Genomic DNA, 19,368 nt, shown 5'->3' with positions numbered 1-19,368 from the left:
TTCTTGAATCCTTCATTATAAATGCCACATATTAGGATTATCTGATTTTTAAAGAATGAATGAATATATCTGCATTCTAAATCTCCATAATATCAAAGATTTATAATAACAGTAGCTAAGATGTTAATGAAACCAACTATCTTTCATTATGAAGAAAGCTGTGGCCCAGAAAAGTTAAATGTCTTGCTCAAAGTGACACAGATATTTTTCAGGAGCCAAAATTACAGACATTTATGCAAGAAAAGCTATAAAAATCTTTTGTATTCCTTAGTGATGGATACTACAAAAAATGCCTTGTTCAGTAACATTGTCGTATATCAACTTTCCATCACAGTAATAGACTCTGAGCATTTAATTCCTTTAGTGGTAAGGAAAATTTTAATTAAGAGTTTCTCAAGGAATTCTATTTAATAAGATAACTCTCCATAAGGTAAAGAATCTGCCAAATGAATAAGAATTCACCCAAAGCTTCCTCTGAATGGTCCCTAAAGTGCTTGGTCTGAGAACTAAAATAATTCCTTGTTAGGGCAACATAATACGGCTCACAAATCTCACTTTAATTAAGTGGTCCCCACCTGTAGCATTCAATTTATGTCAGAAAACTGTAAATAGTCTCAGCCTTGCCCTGCCAGGTTAGCTTTGTGGAGCGAGCCATGAAAAATACTTTGTGCATTAAGGAAAATTATTAAGTGTATCATCCATCTGGGCTGATTTCCTGGCTGCACTGAGCTACGAACAATTAAATATTTGTATTTTTCAAAATGTATTTGAGTTATTCATTACAAACACATGAGCAAATGTGGGGGCAGCACAGACCAGTCAGACCTGGAAGCTTGGTTACAGGAATAGAGACCAACTGAGACCTCTGGTAGACCTCCACCTCATGTAACCAAAATGCCAAGAGGTAATTCTGGCTTTGACATCAGCCACCCCTCCAAGGACAGAGGTTCTCTCAGTCTTTCTCTCCTTTGTTTTCTGGAGGTCATGCTTATCCTCTGGCTTCAGAGTTCCTGTGGCACCATCACCTGTTCCCCTTATGGTGGCAAGTGGCTGCCACCCCAGCGATTCTGCCACCCTCAGCCCATGAAGTCCAGGGAAGGGAAATCTCTGTGTTAAATTTCTTAGCAGTAATTAAGAGGCCTACACGGTCTTAACTAGTCTGGGTGGAAAGCCCACACGTGGACCAGCCACTAGTGCAAGGGGAGTGCCCTGAGGGGCTTGGATCTGTGTCAGTTGCCTGAGCCTCAACAACTTAAATTAATCAGCTTAGGGCAGACCTGGGGTGAGGACAACTCCACCCCAAGCACTGGTCAGAGAGTGAGGGAAAGGGAATTTCATCTAATTGGCCCCAGGCTTCTGCTGTCTAGAGAAGGGAAAATGGAAAGTAGGGACACAGCCAACAAAGTAGCCCCAGGAGGAGATAGAAGATGCTGACCAGGGGCTCAGATGATGCCTTAGATGACATTTTTATGACATTTTTACTGGTGCAGACAACCAGCAATGCCCCATGAGCCGCAGTGCAGGTGTCCAACTGCATGAGGGCTGCCTCGGCTTTCCGCTGGAGGATTAATTCTACAGGAAGTCCCTGCGCTCAGAAAGATATACTTCACTCTAAGTGATAGAGGTTGGGAAATAAAAAGCAAGCTGGAGCCAGAGCCATCTGTAGAAACCAGCTTTGGGGGCTTTTGCCAGGGCCAGAGCCCCATCTGTGTCCCCAGCACCTGCACTGGCAGCCACTTCTTCAGCACGTGCTCATAACGCATATGAGGTTGGCACCAAGGAGGTGAGTGGAAGATGGGGGAGTATCTCAGGGACGGAAACTGGATGATAACTGGCAAGGGCTTTGAAATGGAAGCTGAAAGGCTTGGCATCTCCTTTGATTCATGCCACTAATTCCCTAGCGGCTATGTCAGCACACAGGCCCCAGAGTCAGCTTCACAGACTACTGGGTAGCTTTGGGCCACTGACTTAGCCTCTGGACCCAAATTTTCTCCTATATGAAATAATAATAATAATCCTCATTGTTAACACGTGACCTTGCTATGTTCCAGTTGCTCCCCTGGAAACAAATGAATGAGTGTTTTACGCAGCAATTATTACTCGCTGGGTGGTTACGTGAAAGGTGGTGTCATATCTGTGGAATAGAAGAATATAGGGAAGTGAACACAGTTGATTGAAACTCACACAGTATGAAATATCTGGAAGTGATTTACCTACTAATCCCTGTGTGGCTGACTTGGAGGCTGTGCTGCTTGCGGGCGGGTGAACCATATCCTAAGGACAGATGCTGGCTGGACATGATCCAGGGCTGGCAGGGGTAAGCCCAGGGTATCTCTTTATACTCACATGACAATTTCATGCTTTATTAATAGCCACTGGTTCTACTCTAACTCTGTGAAAGTCAGGAGCATTAGCCCAAGTGAGAAGCTAAACCTTTTCTTAGGAAAATTTCCTAACTATTTCCACAAGAAATCCTCCCAGGCTCTGTGTCTGTTTCTCTTGCAGGAGTTTCTTGTCCCTGCTTTCAAAAACGCAACTAGACATCCTGAACCAAGGTGAAGGTTGGGTTTCTGGTCTACCTGCCCCCCCCACCCCGTGTGACTTGATTTTGAACACATTATTAAAACTTTCTGAGCATCAGTTAATTTTCTTGTGCATAGCAGAGGGTCTGAGGACTCACACCTTGCAGGATGGCTGTGGGGTGAGCTTGCTGAAAATGGCTTATGTGGTTCTTCATTCCTGTCTTGGCACATGGCATTAGTGAGCAGTGGCTTTATTTGTTGAAGCCAAATGCATTACTGTATTTTCAAATTTGAGCTCAGAAAACTAGAACAATCTTTTGCATATGAAATAAATTACATATATTTAGTAGTCTTGCTGCTGCTTTAAAAGCATCAGCTGGTTAAGGTGCCCAGATGTTATTTTCAAATCTGTCTAATAGGTCAGCAGAACATAAGTGAGGGTGGAAAACATGGTCCAAGGAACCAATGCAGATTTCCAAGAGGACAGAATCCTGAGGAGTGCATTTGCGAGCTCTGTTCATGTGGCCCCACCTTTACCCTGCCCATTCTGATTGTTATGCTTTAAAATGGCATCGTCTGTACATGGGGACAGCTGACCAGTACAGCAACAGGGCTGACACCACGAACAGCACAATAGCATGTGGCTTACCTGAAAGTGTGACCTTGAGAGCCCTCCTGCCTCTCCTGGCCAATGTGATTCTGGCTAAGTTGTTTAAACTCTCTGAGTCTTAGTTCCCTTATCTATAGAGTGAGGATAATAATACATCTTCACAACATTATGTGACGTTTAAGTAAAATGATGTGCCAGCAGCTTGGCCCGCCAGGAGCACGCAGTAAGCATTACTTCTGTGCTTCTGTGGGTTGCTAACTTCCCTCTAGTTCTGGGCAAGTGTTGGGTGCATTTGCTTTGTTCCTATATTACCTTTTCTAGATGAAAACAACATGGAAAATGTCTAACTCTGTCTGGTCCTATTGGTTAATTAATAATTAACCAAAAGTTTACACTCTTTAGGAATCTGAGTCCTATAGTCCCCGAGAGGGTTTGGATTCCCCATGCCTTTTGCCTCATAGGTATTCTAAGATTCTCTTCCTTCAAAGATGAGCAATCATGGTCTTGTAACCACTAACTAGTGAGTTTGTTTGCCCTTGACCTCTTTTTGGAAGAGGCTTCTTTAACCCAGGATACGCCTCACCAAGCTGTTGACACCTCCCTGCTTCCCGCATCCCGGAGAGCCTTTACACCCTTCGCTGGGCTGATCTACCCACACGCAGGTGAGAGACGGCTGGACGTGCCCATTTGTATGGCTCCCTCACATGATTGTACTATAAAAGCAGAGAATTAAAACTCAAACACTGCTCATCTGTCTCCAAACCAGATGTCGGAATGAATTTTCATTATATATTAATCCCATTGCTCTAAAAACAACAGGTATATTCTAAACATTATAATATCTGTGCACTATGCCTCATAAAATAGGTGCTAGTCTTTTAAAGATCTAGGAGTTTGGAGTCAGAAACTGGAACATATGTGTGAGAAAATATATTGGCCAATCTAAGTAACCACCAGTCACTGCAGCAATATTAGTGCTAATGACGATACTGTTAACAAGAACAATGGCTTCCCAGTCAGTGAGCCCCTCCTGGGCCAGGTGCCATGGTCACTCTGTATACAGATGTTAGGGGTCTTTAAATTGATCTGCTCGCAAACCCTGCAAAGGAAATAGAGTATCTTTTAAGATAAGGAAACCTGACTAATTTGCCCAAGGTCACAGCTGGCAATTGGCAGAAAAGTGGGATCCTGCCCTGTGAGAAAAGGCCGTGAGGATGTTGATGAAGAGGAAGCTCTGGGGCTGGGTGAGGATGGGGAAAGGAAGAGGATGGGGTGCATCAGCCAGGGGTGCCCGCAGGAGCTAGCACCAGGGGGGCCACCTGTCTCCCTCCCACCCCACATGCACCGGGATAGCTCAGACAGAGGAAAGGACTGGCTCCCCGAGACAGAGTTCAAACGGTGAGCTGGGTGGGGCCGCAGCTTGCGGGGACAGTGTCATGGTGACAGGACCCAGAAACTCCTCTACTGCTTCGGGACCTTCAGAGACTCACAGCAGCACCCAGAGGCAGACACTTCACTTCCTTTGGCCCCGGGGCCTCCTGTTCAGTAAACTTGCTCCCATCTCTGAAAGGGGAATAGTGAAGACTTACTTTTGCCCTTCCCTGCCTGCCCAAGAATCTAATTTTTGCTGCAGGAAACCAAAGCAAAACTGACAGGAGGGGGGTGTCTTTCTTTTCGGTGCGCACTTGGGGTGGAGCTGGACCCTGAGATTCTGTGGGCCCGGTCGGTCCCCTGCATCATGCCGTGGCCACACCACGTTCCTAGTCCTACAGGTCCCCTCCCTTGTAAGGGAGTCTTGAGTTCTCAGATAGCTGGAGTCTCACTGGAGTCTGAATTAGTCAGTCTCGATTCTTAATTTAGAGAACGGCCAGTCAGGGACACATTCTGAAACTAAAGCATGAAGCTGAGTTGGCTCCGATTCCCTCCGGGACCACGGCGGCTATCTTTTTCTGTCACCATGACTCACAGCGGATGTCCACCTTTTGATTCTCCTGCACTGTGCCCTGGGCACTCAGGGGGCATGTTTTTAGCAGGCTTTGCAGGCCTGGCTTCCTGCCTGGAGCTCCACCAGAGCTTTGGCCTCCCTGCTGTGATTTGGCTGGACAGGAAGGACTGAGCTTGGCCTGGTGGCCCACATCCCAGGTGCCCGCACTGCACAGGACATCCGGCTTTTTTCTTCTACCTTCCTGACCAGGCTCCACGAAGTTGCCCACGAGCTCTACTGCCCACAAAACTCTCCTTCTCTTCCCTCAGGTCCCGCTCCGAGAGGGAAAGGAGAGACACGGAGCCAGGTGTGTCTCTTTACCAGCACTTTATTGGTATTTGAGGATATTAATTCACAGCACCTGTCTCTCCTCTGGATAAGGAATAAACTGAAAAAGACCAATTAGAGACTAACACACTCCAGGGGTCCTCAAACTTTTTAAACAGGGGGCCAGTTCACTGCCCCTCAGACCGTTGGAGGGCCGGACTGCGGGCCCCGGGACGAGTTGGCTGCTAAGCAGGACAGGCAGCGGCGGCAAAAACACCTGGCAGGCCGGATAAATGTCCTAGGCGGGCTGCATGTGGCCCGCAGGCTGTAGTTTGAGGACGCCTGCATGACTAACTGAATCACTGCTGAAGAAGATTTGAGAAGGCTTGGACCTGCAACCCCAAAAGGCTTCCTACACCATTTTCCTGAGAGACATTAAAATTCGCCAGAACAGCCAATTCCAGACCTTTATTACCCTCCTCCTTGTGGGCGCAAGGTTCTCCTGAGGGGCCTACAAGATGGAGAAAAAACACGTGGAGAGTGCAAGGAGACAGAGAGGGACAGGAGCCCCATCAGCCCCACCTACTGTGAACCTTGGGCCACGAGTGCCGCCTGACACCTCCACAGCTCACCTGCTCCCCTCCTGGGGGTGGCGGGAAGCAAGAGGCCAGTGAGGGCAGATTTTTCCCATCCTTCAGAGAAGGCTGGAGAAGCTCCCAAGTTCTGAGCTGACAGAAATCGGGGGAAAGGACTCAGGGATGTGGAAGCAGCAGTCAGCACCTCAGGCCCATTCTGAACCAACCACAAGAGTTGTGTGAGTAAGTGGCAAAAAAGAAGGCTCTGGGGACATGAGGACAAAGAGAAAGTGGGGGAGAACATCAGAGAGATAAAAGGTGCTGACAGGTAATTCAGGGATCCAAGTTTCTACTGTCTCACTGACAGATTTTAAATTATTGACCACTATGTACCACGACCACGACACACCAAGTTTATAGAAGGATTACAAGAAAAGGACAGTTGCCATTCTCAAGTTACAGCTGCTTACTCAAAAACATACCTTTTATGAAGTTCACTGAGACTGGAATTTTTTTTTTTTTTAATGACAGATCCTATTTATTGAAGTAGTAAAAGCCTCATGAAATGCAAACTGGTTTATATCATTATTCATTATTTAGTAAATTTCAGGGGTTTATTTTTTATTTTTTTAATTTCAGAGTTTTACATTAATCAAAATAACTATACTAAACTAGTTTTCAATAAGGCACTTTTTATCTCCTTTGAAAATGCTGGGAGTTTAGAAGTGGCATTGCCAGGTCAAAGGGAAGTTTTACACTTGGGACAAAATAGCCAGTGACCTCATACAGGAGCTGCCAACCCCTCCCTGTAATGGGAGGGTTTCCTTCATGCCCAAGGAAATCACGGGTTTTCTATAGTAGGAGAACAGGAGGGTGGGAAGCAAGCCAGCATGCAACAGTGTGTCTTAGTAGGCCTGTCCAGGGGTATTCTAATAAGGCCCCCAAAACGTTAGAGCCAAAAAAAGAACTGGTTTAGGAAGCTGGCTAATCTTGGATTAACCAAGTTGGAACTAATTTGACAAGATACAGCCTTGTTAAGAATAGCAGAGCACACTTGACCGAACTCCCCATTAGTGCTATTTTTAAAAATACCTAGAGACTTAACATTTTTGCAAAAATAACTTGATACTCTTTGCATACAAGAGTGACCCACTTAGGGAGAAATTCATGGCAGCTCAGTTCCTCAGTGATCTCATAAAAACACAAATAGAGAGACGTTGCTTTGAACATAGGGTAAAAGCTAGCACATTGAAGTGGAAATGTAGACTATTTTGCAAGGTTTTCGTCCCAGGATTATCATAGCCCCTTGAAAATGTGTTCTATACAGAGAAAGTTTCTCATAATCTGAGAGGAAATGGAAGAAGAATTCAAGCTTCTTGGTTCTCAATTCAAGTACTACAGACACAGATCATATTTAAGTATAATTTAAGGAAGAACAGAGGATAGTCTTTGTGTGTTATACATCAGATGTGTTTAAATGGACAACTGGATAAAATGTACTGGATCATATGGGTACATTTCATAAGATTTTAGTACCCGTCTTTCTGGGGGCTCTTCTTTGCTGGCATTGAGGAACAGGTGTTCATATTGGGGAACCCCATGAGGGAAGGAACTGTGGGGACTCCTAGGGGCAGTGTCCAGGCAGCAAGAAAATGAGGCAGATGTGAGGAACTTAATTCTTCCAACAACCCCCAGAACTTGGAAGTGGATCCTTTCACAGTTGAGTCTTGAATGAGAGCCCACAGGCCTGGCTGACACCTTGCTGGAAGCCTTGGAGACCCTGAATCAGAGAACCTAGCTATGCCAGGCCCAGAATTTTAACTCATAGAAACTGTGAGCAAATCTGTGTGTGTTATTTTAACCTGCTATTTGTGGAATGATTGCCAGTCACTGGTCTTAGAAGCTATCTTTATGGAATTCCATGAAAGAATCAAATGTGTAGAATTTGAAAGGTGTAGAATAACTTAAACTGCAGTTAACAGAATGCCCAACTGTCACTCAAACCAGGACCTAGTCCTGCCTAGACTGTGGGACAGCTGAGCATTTGGAAGGTCCTCCTAAGCTTGCGTTGGAGGACCTGGGAGCTCTATGTTGGAGATACGGAGCTCTCCCTTCTTTGAAAGACCAGAACAATAGACTCTCTACAACGTGTTCTCATCAGACTTTGAAATGATATTGGAAAAATCCCTTTCTCACTTAGTTCTTATTAGACCAAAAGGATACCTTTAAAAATTAACCGTAAGGCAATGCCAGAACAGTAAGTACATCTTTCTCATTCCTTAAAACAAAGAACAGACTTCTTAAAATCAGGTTCAGAAGTAAATCAGCCATGGGAAAGTAAATACTGCATCTTCTCACTGCAGGAGCTAAAAAGCAAATGTGAGCCATGGAAAGTGAGATTTTGATTTGAGAGTCTGGGCAGGGTAGCAGAGAGGGGAGGATGGGTAGAAGCTGGCCCAGAGACACAAAATTAAAGCTGGATGGGAGGAATCAGTGTGTGAATGTGCTAATGACCCCACTTTGATCATTACATATCAAAATGCCACCCTGTATCCCATAAGTATGTACACTTATTACATGTCAACTAAAAAGAGAAGGAAAAAACTACTTCAAAAAAATAGAGGTTCAGAGGTTGTTATTCTTTGTTAGCAACTAAAGTGACAAGGTGGAGAAATTAAGTAGGGAAGAAAAAACTGCTTAGGGCAGGTTTGGTTCGCCACCACCCCCCGCCACCCCCCCGCCATTGCCTGGCTCTTCAGCATGACTTCCCTGGTTACGGTGCTGCTAGAGGAAGCAGTGCTTTGGAACAATCCCATTCAGCTGAGAACACCCTGACCAGTGTGGCCCAGGATAATGACAGAGAGATAAAGACGACAGAGAGACCCTCATGGCTTACTCCTCTGTGCAGGACAAATAGCCATGTTTTTGTCTTAACCCGAGACTAGATATACAGGGTGTCTGTAAACTTGATGTGGAATTTAAAACAGTTCTACATTGTAAACTGCGCACGAACGTTACAGACACCCTGAACTTGGTTGCATTACATTTCCAAATGGAAGCCAAGAACTTTGATTTGTAAAGCAGCATCTACTCGGCATGGGGAAAATCCAACTGTGTATTAACAGGAGGGAGAATTGAGAGAATGAGGCTGGATCAGTCTGCTGACTCAAATGGAGTGCTCAAGTTTAGAACAGGGGCTCCCAGCTCTTTGAAAGAGTGCAGTATGGACATCAAAGTATCAACTCCAGCTGAGGGTAGCGACTGGGTGTTTGGGTTTGAAGCTGGCCATGCCTGGTTAGAAAGGATCACCAGTGAGAGTCTACCTTAGTTAATGGTGAAAGACTTTCATTGGATTAAAGATTTAAACTTAAGACATGAAACCATAAAAATACTAGAAGTGTAGGGAAAACACTTGAAGAGATCGGCCTGGGTGAACATTTTAAGAGGAAGACCCCCCCCCCAAGCAATTGAAGCAACATCAAAAATACACTATTGGGACCTGATCAAACTAAAAAGCTTCTGCACAGCCAAGAACACAGTAAGTAAAGCAAGCAAACAGCCCTCAAAATGGGAGAAGATATTTGCAGTTTATGTCTCTGACAAAGGTTTAATAACCAGAATCCATACAGAACTCAAACCTATTAGCAAGAAGAGAATGAGTGATCCCATCTCAGGGTGGGCAAGGGACTTGAAGAGAAATTTCTTTAAAGAAGATAGGTGCCTGGCCTACAGATATATGAAAAAATGCTCACCATCCTTAATCATCAGAGAAATGCAAATCAAAACTACTTAGAGGTATCACCTAACTCTAGTAAGATTACCCATATCACAAAATCCCTAAACCAGAGATGTTGGCTTGGATGTGGAGAAAAGGGAACACTCCTACACTGCTGGTGGGAATGCAAACTAATACATTCCTTTTGGAAAGACATCTGGAGAACACATAACTAAAAATAGACCTGCCATTTGATCCTGCAATTCCTTTATTAGGTATATATCCAGAAGACCAAAAACCACATTACAACAAAAATATTTGTATCAGAATGTTTATTGCAGCCCAATTCATAATTGCCAGGTCATGGAAGAAGCCCAAGTGCCCATCGATCCACAAATAGATCAATAAACTGTGCTATATGTACACCATGGAATACTATGCAGCCATAAAGAAAGATGGAGACTTTACGTCCTTCATGTTTACAAGGATGGAGCTGGAAAATGTTCTTCTTAGCAAAGTATTACAAGAATGAAAGAAAAAGTATCTAATATGCACAGCCCTATTATGAAACTAATTTATAGCTTTCATATGAAAGCTATAACCTAATTATAGCCTAAGAATATGGGGAGGGGGTAAAGGGAGGGGAGGGGGGATAGGTGGAAGGAGGGTGATTGGAGGGATCACTTCTATGGTTTATCCTACAAGGGTACAAGTGAATCTTTCTAAGAGTAGAATATAAATGTCTTAACAGAATAACTAAGAAAATGACATAAAGGCTATATTAACCAGTTTGATGAAAATATTTCAAATTATATATGAAAACACCACACTGTACCCCATGATTGCATTAATGTACACAGCTATTGTTTAATTAAAAAAAAAAAAAAAGAAAGGATCGCCAGAGTGTGGGCTAGAGGCCAGAGCTTGAAGGGGAATTGGTAGGAAAGAAGTCTTTCTGATGGAAGAGACCCACGCTGAGTCATCCACAAATGCATCCACACTGTGATATCTGCTCGCTGTGGGTGTCAGGAGAGCAGGAGGGCAGTGAGCCAGAGCCAGGAGGGTGTCACGCGTCATGCAGAATGCACAGGAAAGGGGACAGGAGAGGACAAACCCCCTCACAACCACTTGCCACAACAAGAACACTTGTTTTGTTCAATGAACACTGTCAGGGCTAAAAATCACATTTCCAAGCAGATTAACACCCATTTCTTGGTTTGGGGGTTGGTTTGTATGAAGAATTCTGAAAGCATTTAATCCTAAGCAACCCAATTTCCACTAACATCCAGCACTTTAAATATCTCTTGAAATAAAACGCTATTCTAAAGTAAATCCAATGTAAAAACCAATATGCTCTACTTCGCTTATCAGAAGGGCTCCAAGTCATTGAGAGAAAGGATTGCAAATTATTTCCCAGTGTTGGTGATAGACTGGCACTGGTCTGGCCGCAGAGTTACCTGATTTCCCAGCTCCCGTTTGGCTCCCAGGTGTTTTGCCTTCTGCAGTAAGCTTCCAGAATGAAGCTGAGTTAGCCACAAAGGCATCTAAACTTTGTTCTAATTTTCAAAAGCTTAGGCAAGTAACCCAATGAGCTCCACTGCAGACCACGCTAACCCCCAAACTGCCACTACAGCCCTTTGCTGAGGACTCACTGAGAGCAGTACATTTTGTTGCCCTTTTTCATATATTGTTTTTAAATAAAATGTTTTTGGATTGAAAAGGAAAGATTCCTGCTGGGCTCTTTCTTCCCTTTTTCTGTTTCAAAAGGACGCCCAACTCCGCAGGTCTGGCTGTCCTGGGAACCTAACCTCCCGTACTACATGCCAGGCCTCCGGGGAATGCGTCCGTGGTTCCCAGAGCAAGTGAGGAAAGGACAGAGCCCAGGAACGGCAAACACATCGTGAATCGTTTCCTGCAGCATAATTAGGTTTCTGTGACCCGCAAAGGGCCTGCCTACAGAGGCAGTCTGACGTCCGAGAGAAAGGAAGTGCTCTGTCTTTGTGGTTTGTCCATTCGATAGAATACTATGCAGCCACTAAGCTGAGATGGTAGGATCGGGGTCACTTCAGGGAAAGCTATTCCGTAAGCACTGTTGATGGTGCACCTCGACCTATGCGTCTGGATACCATGGGTATAAATAGAGAAAATAAAGGTCAGGCCAGGCACAGTGGCTCACACCTGTAATCCTAGCACTCTGGGAGGCTGAGGTGGGTGGATTGCTTGAGCTCAGGAGTTTAAAACCAGACCCCGTCTTTACTAAAAAAAAAAAATAAAGCTGGGCATTGTGATGGCAGCCTATGGTCCCAGCTATTTGGGAGGCTGAGGCAAGAAGATCACTGGAACCCAAGAGTTTGAGGTTGCTGTGAGCTACAATGATGCCATGGCACTCTACTCAGGACAAGAAAGTGAGAAAGGTTTTTGTTTTTCTTTTTTTATACTGTATCAATAGAAACACCAGGTTTAACATGCACAAAGCCAAGAAAACCAACATGCCAAATACTGAATTTCTATGGCACTGACCTTGGAACACCCCAGCAGGAGTAAGCTGCTGGGTGCAGATACCATGCAGTGCAAAGAAAGCGAGACTTTGTCTCAAAAAAAAAAAAAAGAAAAAGAAAAAAGACAAACAGAAAGGTCTGAGGGAACATGGAATACTGTTCAGATATTTAAAAAGATGGAAACTTTACATCTTTTGTATTAACCAGGGTGGAGATAGAACATTCTTCTTAGTAAAGCATCATGAGAATGAAGAAGCAAGAATCCAATGTACTCGATTCTGATCTGAAGCAGTAGATGATCTAATGCATACCCTCATAAGAGAAAACCTCAATTCAAGGTGGGGGGCAGGGCAATGAGGGAGGGAGAGAGGGGAGGGGGAGGAAGAGGGATTACAGTGTAGGGCACACCTCTTAGAGGTGGGACACAATTATGAGGGGGACTTTACCTAACAAATGCAATCAGTGTAACCCAGTTCTTTGTACCCTTAATGAATCCCAAACAATAACAAATAAAAAGGTCCGCGAGGATACATACCAAAGTGTCAACAATGACTATTTCCAGGTTGTGCTATAATGAATTGTCCTTTCTTCCTCCCTCCCTCCTTCTTTTCTTCTTTTTGAATTTTCTCAGCATTCTACAATAAGCATTTATCACTCTGTGCATTTGCAAAGGTGTTCCCTGGGTTTCCTGGGTACGACCAGATGGAGGCTCAATCTTTGAAGACTTTTCCTGTTTCTGACCTCACCCGATGTCCCTGCAGAGCTCTTATGAACTGCCACTGTGGTTCCCCAATAGATGTTTTTTTTTTCAATGAGACCTGGAGTTGAATCTGAGCACTGGTACCCAGGTGACCTTTGGAAATCTGGTTAACTCAATGACTCTCAGATTGTGTATTTGTAAAATTGGACACTTATTACCTACATTCATGCACTACAGTCAAATAAGGGAATTATTTCTTATCACATGAGATATTAGGTGGAGAAGTATTTGTCAACTGTAAAACAATCTGCAGTTGCCATTCTTACCATCATTTTCTTGTTCACACAGGACTAGGAAAGGTCAAGGGAACCCAAGCCCCCTGTGGTGGGATCACTCCTAAGTGGGCTGGGGCAAGTGGAGCCATAATCATTAACTTTGGACAGAATGCTATTATCTAAATTGAATTTCCCTAGTTGTTTTAATAATGGTCTTTCTAGTTTTTTTTTTTCCAATTCAGTATTTAATCAAAAGGCTTTAAGAAACATGAGCTGTGAAACATGAGGAGAGTAGTATACGAGTAGAACAGTTTATAAAATGTCCTGAGACGCAGCCAAATGGAGTCACTGGCTACCCTGCTTGGGAATCACGGCACCAGAGTCAAAGCAGCATGTTAAAAGCCAGAGTCTCTAAAACCCTCCAGGACTTCTCTGTATGAGACTGGTCTCATTCCTACGGTGAGATAGAACACAATCATATTAATAAAAAGAGCAACTCAGGCTCACTGCCCGTATCTCAGTGGGTAGGGCACTGGCCACATACACTGGGGCTGGCTGGTGGGTTTGAACCCAGCCCAGGCCTGCTAAACAATGACAACAACAACAACAAAATAGCCAGGCATTGTGGCGGGTGTCTGTAGTCCCAGCTACTTGGGAGGCTGAGGCAAGACAGTCACGTAAGCCCGAGTTTAAGGTTGCTGTGAGCTGTGACACCCTAGCACTCTACTGACGGTGACATAGTAAGACTATCTGAAAAAAAAAATAGCAACCCAGAATTGCTCTTTGGACAGTGAATTATCTGCCCAGATGAAGAATCCTAGCACAAACGAGTAGGCTTTATTACAAAATAAAAACAAAACAAAACCCAAAACCATTAACAGCACCTTGCCCGTGACTCACTTGTCCTGCTTTCTCAGCGTCACATGGGTAAGTTCTTTTATGCTTTGACGCTGTTTCACGAAAGGCCTGGAAACACATACAGTGATAGCAAGAATAGTGTCTAATCAAGAAGAGCACACAGATAATTGTCAAAAGCTTTGATTTTTTCAAAGGAACATTGCAGACGTCGTGCAATGAAAACGCATCAAGCCTTTACCTAAACTCCCCGAATGTCAGCATTCTGCCTCATTTGCTTTATCTTTTTCTATCTACATATATTATTTTTTGTTATTGTTGAACCTTTAAAGAGGAAGCTATAAATTTTATTTTCCATGGGTCTTTCTTCAGTAGTCTAAATGTCTGAAATATATTTCCTAAAAGGTAGAAAACATACAGGAGTTTTTAGCTGTATTTGAAACTTTCCCCCTACTTAACGTTCTAAGCCACTGATGGAAGATCTCTTTGTAATTGTGCTTCTGGGTTCAGCCTCTTAGTATCAATGCATGGTTTAAACCAAATCACTATTTTTCTCAAACTCAGGTTCCTCATCTTTTTCAGGATATAAATCACATCTGTATCTTCAGACTGCCGTGAGAATTAAATAAAATTCCATGAAAATCACTTTGTAAACTGTAAATTTTCTGTGCATATACAAAATTCATACTACCAATGAGATAACATCACTAATTATGAACCACCACGTTGAACCTCACACCTTTAGGTCCTGACGTTGCCCCCAACAGGGCCGGTATTGATAAGCACTCAACAAACAGGGGGCATTGGGGCTTCTGGATCTACGATCCAGAACTGGCATCTCTAAAGCAGTGCTCTCCAAACTTTAGGGTGCATGAGAGTTTCTGAAGGGCTATTAAGACCCAGACTCCTGGGTCCCACTTCCAAAGTTTGGTTCAGTACCCTTGGGGTGGGCCTGAGAGTCTACATTTCTCACATGTCCTCTGGTGATGCTGGAGCTGCTGATACGGGGGTTGAACTTTGAGAACCCACCACTCCAAAGCATGGGAAGGATGGGTAGGTTTCTTTCATGGATGTTCTTCTGTGGGAAAAAGGTGAGCTTAGTACAAAACTTTATATAGTATTCTAGAGTGGTACTTTGCCAAGCTTCATGGAGACTGTTAACGGGAGAATCTTGTCCTGAAATTGTGGCCCTGGACCCACAGTACAGGCATCATCTGCAAGTGGTTAGAAGCAGTCTTAAACTCCACTCCAGACCCACTAAATCAAAAGTTGCATTTTAACAAGATTCTAGGTGATTCTCATGTGCCTTAAAGTTTGAAAAGCAGTGGATAAGGGTAGTGAAATCCACCTCACTTTCAGAATCTCCAAGGCACATACCTTTCCAGAATAGCAAATTTGCATTTACTGACATGACTGTGACAAATGTCTGTCTCCCTCTCTAGACTGAAACCCCGTAAGAGGAAGTGTGCTTACTGCAGGACCTCAGAGCCACACAAACTTGTTGGTGCATGAAAATCTGTTGAGTAAATCAGTGACCCGTACCCTGGAATCTCACGCTATGCCTACCAACCCTCATCTTCAAGAGGACTTCAGAAGTTTAACTTCTTGATTAACACATGTGGAAACCTAAACTTTCTTAGCTCTCAGAGAGATGATTAGGAAGGAGCCCTAAGATAAGGAACACACAGTAAAGTTTCTTTACTTTTTGCTTGAAATATGTATTTACCAAGATCTGAGTCGCTTAGCTGCAGAGCTCTCCCCGTATTAGGGAGAAGCTACTGAGCACATTCTCTGCATGAGGACTTTTATTCTTGCATAATGTTATTAATTTCATTTCTTTGAGGTTGTTTTATGCAGCAGGAAATGTTATTGAAGCAAAATGTTATAAATTAACAAAATCACTAGTAAAAAAGACTTTCACTTTTTTTTTTTATGTTGCCCTTGGTAGAGTGTGGTATCATAGCTCACAGCAACACCCAACCCTTAGGCTTGAGTGATTGTCTTGCCTTGGCCTCCCAAGTAGCTGGGACTACAGGGGCCCGCGGTAACACCCAGCCATCTTTTTGGTTGCAATTGTCATTGTGGTTTTGGCAGGTCCGGGCTGGGTTCCAACCCGCCAGGTCTGGTGTATGTGGCTGGCGTCCTACACACTGAGCTGACTTTTTACTTTTAATTCATATATTTCTATCTGCTTGCAGCTTATCTTGCCTTTCCATAAAAGAACTTGAAGCAAATGTTTACAACAAAATACTAAAACATACCTTAAGAATTTACTAAGGCATGGCGTGGGTTACAGTGATTTTGTGAGCTCTCATTTCCTGTGTTCACTGATGAAAAAAGGTGTCTCATACTTTACAACCTAGAAAGCATAATACTAGAGGCAATTTGTGCCCAGTTTTCTAAGCAGTAAAGGGGGTTCTACTATAGATGGCTTTTGTGAAACATCACTGAACGACCTCAATACTTTTCCCCCAGTCACAAGAGCAAAACTCAAAAACCAACAAGAGTAAGACAACAGGTAGTGTTAACAGCGCTTTTATTCCCAAAGAATTGTTTTTATTTGGCCATTTGGAAACCACTAACATTTTTCACTTTAGAAAACATTAAATAATAAACATGATGTTATACAGTACTTTGGATAACTTCTGCCATCAGTTTAGTGCAATATTATATTATTGGCACCTAAAAGTAAAATGTTCAATTATTTTCCCCTTTCATCTTCAGCTGTGCAGTTGTATGACCAAAAAGGAAATGAATCACTAAAAATGGATGTAAGGCTGTATTTTCTGCCTCTACTCAAAGGCTTAATGATTTATATTCTGCCTCCAGCCCTGCCTTTACCACGTTAAACAATAAAAGACCTTCTGTAGTACCTACAGTTCAAAAAACAAGTATTTTGTGGAACTTGGGAGATTCCAATTGATAAGAGAAACTGAGTGATACTGACTTGGTGAAGGACAGGTCGAGTGGTGCTGGGCAGGGCGCTCATTTCCAGTAGCCAAGTTTGCTAGTCACACACAAAGCAGAGAGGAAGCACCAGATAAAAATAGCTTTGAACTGTGATCCTGGTAGGGTGTCTTTAGAAAATACGAAACATCATATTGAGTAAGTTAAAGGTTTGTACTTTTACCAAGAAAAACAATTTTAAAACACTACCACTTTGGGACATTACAGAGCTACTAAAATATCCGTCTGTCCTATTTTTCTTGTGGAATAACTGCTTTTTTTTTTTTCCTTTTGGCTTAAATACTACTCAATTTTCCATAAAAGGAAAGACATTTTAGTGAGCTGGGCATTTGGTAGGCTCTTTCCTCTTCATTCAGAGGTCAAGAGGGAAAGACTTAAATTAGAGCCTCGTCCAGATTCCTTAGTTCTCAAGATTTTCATTACATACCAGTAATAGGGTCAAAATATCTTTTGAGAGATTCTGCAATCTGTTGCTTTACCTTGAGGTAAGGACATCGTTCACCATCTTAAGTAGACATATCTTTTTATCTAATTTTTAAAAAGCTGAAAGAATAGGGGCTGAGAGGCGATTAAGATTTTCACATTTCTTTTTCATAAAAGATGGTAATTTAACAAGAGTCCCTGCCCAAGAATGATTCCTCCAACTCTAGTCTAAGCCTGTTTCCTCTAGTCCTATTCTTAGCACATATGGAGAATAGCTGGTTGTGGCCCTCTCTGTGCCAACCTTTCATAGACTTGAAAACCATCAATGGTTTACCCCTCAGTCTTCTCTTCTCCAGGCTGAATAATCCCAGTTCCTTTAATTTTTCATCATAGATCTTTTTTTCCAACCCTTTAATCATCTTTGTGATTCCTGGCAAAAACAGAAAATATTTCAGTTACTTAATCAGAAATTAAGAAAACCTCAGGCGTAAGTTGCCTTTTACAAGTTTCATTATTTTGAAATATAAAGGTAAAACACAGGGAGAGGAAACATAGTTGGGGGGTCATGGATCTTAGCTGTCCTCCTCCCTTGGCGCTGCCTCCCTCCAAGCGCGGGACTTGGTCCTCCCCTCCTGACACAGCCCCTAAGTGATGAGCTGCACCTGGTCCAGGGGAATTTCTCTCATGCTTCTTCTCACTCTGCTTCCTTAAACAGGATCCTTTCTCCAAAACAACCAAAACTTTTACAAAGCTTACAGATTACCAGAGAGAGCCTTGTTATGATGGTAAAAGCTGTTGGCTTACATGGGTAACTTGAAACAGTGAAAGTTTTACATATTAACTACAGTTTCTTATCTCCCACAATGGTTTACTATCCTTCACAGGGATCAAACTCAAAACTATTAAAAAAAAAAATTCGTCACTCCACTACCACAACCTGACATCTCTGCCCATTTTCTGTTGCTGCCAATGTTAAGGTCATGGAACCACAGGACACTTCACCATGTATTTGTTAACTCAAGAGATCACAAGTTGCCCTTTACCTTGCAACTAGAGTCTGTAGATACTAGGAACACGTAAATACTTAGTATCATATCAATAGCACATTTACACGAAACACAACAGCACTAACGAGGGATTACGTGCCCACTCTACATAATTGTCTTTAAAAGAAAAATACAGATAACAATAAATGCATCTCGATATGGTACACACCCTTATTTTATAAAGTGAATGGCAGTAAAAGAGTTCAGGTCAGGCCAGAACTACCTCATGTGAAGAGGATACACCAATTTCACAAGCACATGGTACACTGTATCTCAGGGAACTGTGAACAATAACATAATGGCCATTTGTACAGATTTCTTTTGAAAACTTCTCCCAGAATTTAATTTGCTCCCATACTTGCTACAAGGAGCACCTTGTAACCAGGGTGAAGGATGGTAGGGGACACAAATGCTAAAGGCCTTCCACAGAGACACGGATGGAAGGCCACATCTAGCGACGGCCTGGATGTATCTGCAGATGCCCCCATGCTTCTAGGAGGTGTCACTGTTCACTGGGATTGCACGAAAGCAGGCCAGCAAGACCTGGGTCACCAACCAGACTTCCTCCTGACCACTGACCCACTCTTCTCCTAGGCCTGATAAGTAGGAGAAGAGGAGAGAAGATGAGGATTGGAAAAAGAAGAGGGAGCAACAGAGGAGTTCACTGCTAGTTCTGGAGTTGTTAGCGTTCTTCAGAGCAGTGGCCTTTTTTCAAGCTCACATCATCCAATCCAATCTCCCCAGTGTGACCACGCCTTTTTTCACCTTTGAAGATGACCTAGGGAGAGAACGCACACACCAGTCAAGCCTCCTCTGCCCCTTTCCAATACCGGCTTATTAAGCAAAATAAAGGCAAACCTTCTCAAAGACTACACAGCAGACTTATGTAACAGGAGGAAAGACAGGAACACAGTTTCCAGGGTCACCTGAG

At 43.3% G+C, this 19,368-nt stretch overlaps 1 protein-coding gene and 1 non-coding gene across 2 annotated transcripts in view; both read right to left on the bottom strand.

Annotated features, from left to right (window-relative positions):
• Nucleotides 1-12,108: 12,108 nt before the first annotated feature.
• LOC111727389 lies at nucleotides 12,109-12,246 on the bottom strand. Its single transcript, XR_002774953.1, has one exon. It is a non-coding gene; the product is annotated as a small nucleolar RNA SNORA8 (small nucleolar RNA).
• Nucleotides 12,247-16,526: 4,280 nt separating this feature from the next.
• Nucleotides 16,527-19,368, bottom strand: part of NPNT (nephronectin) — a 75,707-nt gene continuing 72,865 nt past the window's right edge. Inside the window, exon 13 of the mRNA XM_023517048.1 lies at nucleotides 16,527-19,215. Within this exon, the coding sequence (XP_023372816.1) occupies nucleotides 19,120-19,215 (96 nt within the window). The 3' untranslated portion in view covers nucleotides 16,527-19,119. The remainder of the gene's footprint in view (nucleotides 19,216-19,368) is intronic.

The sequence above is a fragment of the Otolemur garnettii genome, unplaced genomic scaffold (genome assembly GCF_000181295.1).
Source record: "Otolemur garnettii isolate 467f Iridium unplaced genomic scaffold, OtoGar3 scaffold00103, whole genome shotgun sequence".
Lineage (NCBI taxonomy): Eukaryota > Metazoa > Chordata > Mammalia > Primates > Galagidae > Otolemur > Otolemur garnettii.
The sequence above is the reverse complement of the archived record's forward strand: the minus strand, read 5'-3'. Positions and strand labels throughout refer to the sequence as shown.